Here is a 5,000-nt window from a genome sequence, read left to right on the forward strand (position 1 = left end):
ACTCACAAACACTCACAGCTACAGCAACGGCTGTGTTCCAAATCACACTCTACTGTACTAGAGGAAAAAGTGAAGAACACTGTGTTGGAACGGAACTCTGCTATAAGCCATCAGAAAAAATGAGAACACATCAGAGAGAACTGAAGCAAATGGTAAGTCTATTGCTGAAATAGTGTGTGATGGTGTGTTGTGATGATGATGATGACGTATCTCACCTGCATTCCAATCACAGCGTAGATGAAGAAGAGCATGACGATGAGCAGAGCCACGTATGGTAACGCCTACACACACACACACACACACACACACTGTAAACACTAGTAGAAATACTCTGATCCGTGTAAATGGCGACTCCGCATGGGTTCTGACCTGGAAGGATTTGATGAAGGTCCACAGCAGGTTCCGAATCCCCTCAAATCTGTTCAGAAGCTTCACCAACCGCATCACACGGAACAGACGGAACAGCGTGATGGAGACGCTCATGTTCTCCGAGTCCTACACACACACACACACACACACACACGTCACATTTATTCATTCATTCATAACATACTGATGAACACACTCTGAACTACAGAGCTGCATCAGTGTGAAAAAGTAATCACCCCCCCACACACAGTTACTTTTTCACAGTGGTTATACAGGAGTTGAATAACTTTGACGACTGTTTAGAGAAGGTGAAGGTGAGAACTCACCGCGATCTCCTGCATGGGGTTCACCTCCTACCAACAGGAAACAAACACATGAAACATCGTCAAACCACCTCACACTCGCACACACACACACACACACACACACACACACACACACACACACATTCTTATTGCAGGTCACTCACGACTGTGTGTGAAACAGGACAAATGTGAGCTGGGTGTCGGCACGGCTGATAAACGGCTATTAAAGGTATGCTGTATTAAATAAAGATCAAAGAAATAAAGATGAAAGAAGTACCTCACATCCCGTGAGACAGTATAGCCCACCCTGCGCAGCCAGAGCCACCTGAGAGAGAGACACGGGGTGAGATAGAGAGTTAAATCCATATTAATAATCACATCATTACACATGTTATATTACTACAGATATTATAACACAACTTACATTAATTTCACTCAGAATGACGTCGACGATGCTGCCGACCACAATCACAAAATCAAACACGTTCCACGGGTCCCCGAAATATCCCTGAGAGAGACCACAGGGTCACCATGTGTGCACATCATCAACACAACATTCAATTATTTAATAAACACACCAAAAACACACTGCTGGAACAGTAACCCTGTTTACAGTCAAGTAAGCTTCATATCTGCATCGGCTTAAAGGATACAACATGAGAAACATGGTCCCTGCTACAAACCTTCCTGCACCACCAACCATCTACAGACCTTCAGCTCTGAGCAGAAGTGTTGACTGTGGAATTATGGGTAATGTAGTTACCTTGACTTTAAAGGCAGCGACTTTGAGGATGAGCTCGACGGTGAAGAGTACGGTGAAGATCACGTTCAGCATGTCGGAGAGGTGAGTGATGTGTTCCGACTGATTACAGTGCTGCGAAAACAACAAATAAAATAATTAAAACCACAGAAATGACATCCACGCTCACACAGAAATAATGAAAGATAACGGATGCTAACAGCAGGCGGGTCACTGGGAGCTCAGAGGATGCGAGTGTTTATAATACCTGCATGCCGAGGCACATGGTGTTGAGCATGATCAGCAGGAACATCAGGTACTCAAAGTAACAGGAGGTGACGATGTACCACACCTGGTACTGATAGGGGTTTTTGGGAATGTAGCATCTCAGGGGGCGGGCCTTCAGAGCGTACTGCACACACTGACGCTGCACACACACACACACACACACACACACACACACTGTTACTGATCTGATTAGTGTGTACAACACTGAGTACTGTGGTGTACCTGTAACCTGTAAACGTGTCTGCAGTGTGCCTGTAACCTGTAAACTGAGCATGTGTGTGTGTGTGTGTGTGTACCTGAGCATGTGTGTGAGTGTGTGTGTGTACCTGTACAGGTGTGTGTGTGTGTACCTGGTTTTTGTCGAGCTCACAGTTCTTGTACTCCTGCTCGCCCTGCTCCTGGAAGGTGACGATGACGAAGCCGACGAAGATGTTCATCATGAAGAAGGCGATGAGGATGAGGTAGACAATGAAGAAGATGGAGATTCCGATACGGTTGTTGTAAACAGGACCCACGTCCTCCATGTTGGAATCGATGGCTTTATACAACAGCCTGCAGCACACACACACACACACACACACAGGTAATCAGGGCGGAGTCAGGACTCCTCTCTTATTAGAGTGTGTGAGTGAGTGTATGTGTGTGTGTGTGTGTGTGTGTGTGTGTGTGTGTGTGTGTGTGTGTGTGCCGTTACTTGGGCCAGCCCTCGAAGGTGGAGGCGGTGAAGAGAGCCAGCATGCCGTTCAGTACGTTATCGAAGTTCAGATCACTGTTGATCCACTTCCTCTGTTTGATCACCATCTCGTGTAGAGCTCCCTCCTGGTGATAAATAAACGCCCCCCTACCAACAACAGCACCAATCAGCTCACAGCATCATCAATATCGTCAGCGCCAAAAGTTTGTACCCCCCGATTACAGTCCAAGCTTTAGGTTGAATTTTTTGTTGATTTGCTGATGTAGAGGAACATGGTTTAAATAAACTTCAGTCATGAATAAAGACGTGCAGAAGGTAAGTTATTTACACTCAGAAAAGTGCAGGGGTGCACATATTTTTGCCTGAGGCTGTATTAAAAGCAGGAGGCTCACCCCTCCACCCCCCCACCCAAATAAAATAATCTGATGTGATATAGAACTGTACCTGCACTCAGCTTCAGTCATTTTCAGAGGATCAGTACAGGCGTAAAATTTACCCTGCAGAGGAACAGAATGAATCCTGCATCATTAATGATTGAGCACATGGAGACTGCAATAAAACTATAATGAGTACAGACTGCAATAAAACTATAATGATTATATAATTCTATAATAATAATTCTATAATAACAATTCTATAATAATAATGACGGGCTCTGCGGTTCCTCACCCTAAAGAGCTGCACCCCAATGCAGGCGAACATGAAATCCAGCAGCATGGTGACCAGCACGATGTTCCCGATCGTCTTAATGGCCACAAACACACACTGAACCACATGCTGAAACATACACACACACACACACACACACACACACACACAGAGTTTAAGTTACAACATGTACGTCACTAAAATGAAAGTAGAACTAATCCCTAACTTCAGACTTAAATAAATCTGAAGAGACACAAACAGACAAGTTTGAGAGGAAGAAGTGACTGAATCAGATGACTCAGTGATGGTCAGTGAAGTTTGGTGATGGTGGGTGTTTGGTGATGTTTGGTCGGTGATGTTTGGTGATGGTTGGTGTTGGTAATGATGGACACTGGTGTGAGGGTGAGTGTGTAGAAACTCACTTTGAGTCCTTTGGCTCTGTTTATGGCTCGTAAAGGTCTCAGAACTCTCAGCACTCGCAGAATCTTCACTACAGAGATAGCACTGGATCTACAAACACACACACACACACACACAGGGCATTATTACACACAGCACAGGAGGTGAAGCAGCCCAGCTTGTGTGTGTGTGTGTGTGTGTGTGTGTGTGTGTGTTACTCACTCCATCCCCATAGACAGCAGTGACACTCCTACCACTATCAGATCCAGGATGTTGAAGGAGTTCCTGCAGAAGGAGCCTTTGTGTAGAAAAGCACCGTAGGTCGTCATCTACAGCACAGAGGTACAGAACAAATCCACCCTCCGCATCACAATCACACTCAGATACACAGATAACAGCAGATCCACCTACATCATTCATTTATTAAACCTATTGAGGCTGAAACACCTGAACTCAGAAGAAGCGTCCACATACTTTTGGCTATGAGTGTGTGTGTTCCAGTCTCACCTTCAGTATGATCTCAGCAGTGAAGACCGAGGTGAAGACGTAGTCAGCGTATGCCAGGACCTGTGAACCAGGACATCACCAGTACATCACCAGTATTATCACCAGTACATCACCAGTATCATCATCAGTACTATAATAAGCGGATGTTTCACTCTAAGGCTCCTCCCCCTCCCCCCGGGCTGCAGGTGAGCGTACCTGGTTCCTGAAGGACAGGGGGTCGATGGGGTCCTCAGCGGCGAGGGAGATGCTGCTCAGCAGGATGAAGAGCAGGATGATGTTGGTGAACGTTGTGGCGTTGATGATGCGATGGCACAGCTTACGGAACCTGGTGAGAGATCAGAGGAACAGGTGATGGAACCTCAGGTGATGAAACCTCAAGTGATGGAACCTCAGGTGATGATGATGATGATGATGATGGATGAAGATCTGCTGGTGTCTCTCCGTACTTGTTCTGAGGGCCGAAGATGAAGAAGGAGCTAGCCTCGGGCATAGGCACCACCGTCTCCTTCAGCTGCAGGTCAGCCATGGGGCGTGGCCTCGGGCTGGTGGGAATCTCAGGCTCCTCCTCCTCATCGTCACCTGCACACAGGTAACAGCTCAGAACCTCTGACCAGGAGGGTTCCTTAATTTTAATTTACGTTTTTTTCTCACCTGGAAAGTCAGCGGGAGGAAACGGATCCTTAATCTCGTTCACATTCGATTCAAACTCGTCCACCTTCAGCTGCTCAGGAACAACAAATCACATCCAGTCCAGATATTAATGATCTGACCCAAATCACCCCTAAAATCACCCCCTATCACCCCTAAATACCACAGAATCAACAAAAACACCCCAAAATCATCATCAAATCAAATACTGGGCACAAATCCTCATACACGGCTGTACAGTGTGTGTGTTGGTGGTGTGTAGTGAGTGTGTAGTGAGTGTGTGTGTGTTGGTGGTGTGTAGTGGGTGTGTAGTGAGTGTGTGTGTGTGTGTGTTGATGGTGTGTAGTGAGTGTGTGTGTGTTGATGGTGTGTAGTGAGTGTGTGTGTGTTGGTGGTGTGTAGT

The 5,000-nt window shown here is 46.2% G+C and overlaps 1 protein-coding gene across 1 annotated transcript in view; it reads right to left on the minus strand.

The window, feature by feature from the left end:
• Positions 1 to 5,000, minus strand: part of cacna1sa (calcium channel, voltage-dependent, L type, alpha 1S subunit, a) — a 21,039-nt gene that overhangs the window by 5,738 nt on the left and 10,301 nt on the right. Inside the window, exons 17-33 of the mRNA XM_062986486.1 lie at positions 4,601 to 4,670; positions 4,396 to 4,528; positions 4,145 to 4,274; positions 3,950 to 4,009; positions 3,665 to 3,771; positions 3,466 to 3,553; positions 3,065 to 3,172; positions 2,840 to 2,892; positions 2,396 to 2,542; positions 2,052 to 2,253; positions 1,682 to 1,840; positions 1,438 to 1,548; positions 1,099 to 1,182; positions 952 to 999; positions 696 to 722; positions 370 to 495; positions 216 to 281 (exon numbers count right to left, since the gene is read on the minus strand). Of these exons, the coding sequence (XP_062842556.1) occupies positions 216 to 281; positions 370 to 495; positions 696 to 722; positions 952 to 999; positions 1,099 to 1,182; positions 1,438 to 1,548; positions 1,682 to 1,840; positions 2,052 to 2,253; positions 2,396 to 2,542; positions 2,840 to 2,892; positions 3,065 to 3,172; positions 3,466 to 3,553; positions 3,665 to 3,771; positions 3,950 to 4,009; positions 4,145 to 4,274; positions 4,396 to 4,528; positions 4,601 to 4,670 (1,719 nt within the window). The remainder of the gene's footprint in view (positions 1 to 215; positions 282 to 369; positions 496 to 695; positions 723 to 951; positions 1,000 to 1,098; positions 1,183 to 1,437; positions 1,549 to 1,681; positions 1,841 to 2,051; positions 2,254 to 2,395; positions 2,543 to 2,839; positions 2,893 to 3,064; positions 3,173 to 3,465; positions 3,554 to 3,664; positions 3,772 to 3,949; positions 4,010 to 4,144; positions 4,275 to 4,395; positions 4,529 to 4,600; positions 4,671 to 5,000) is intronic.

The sequence above is a fragment of the Trichomycterus rosablanca genome, chromosome 24 (assembly GCF_030014385.1).
Source record: "Trichomycterus rosablanca isolate fTriRos1 chromosome 24, fTriRos1.hap1, whole genome shotgun sequence".
NCBI lineage: Eukaryota > Metazoa > Chordata > Actinopteri > Siluriformes > Trichomycteridae > Trichomycterus > Trichomycterus rosablanca.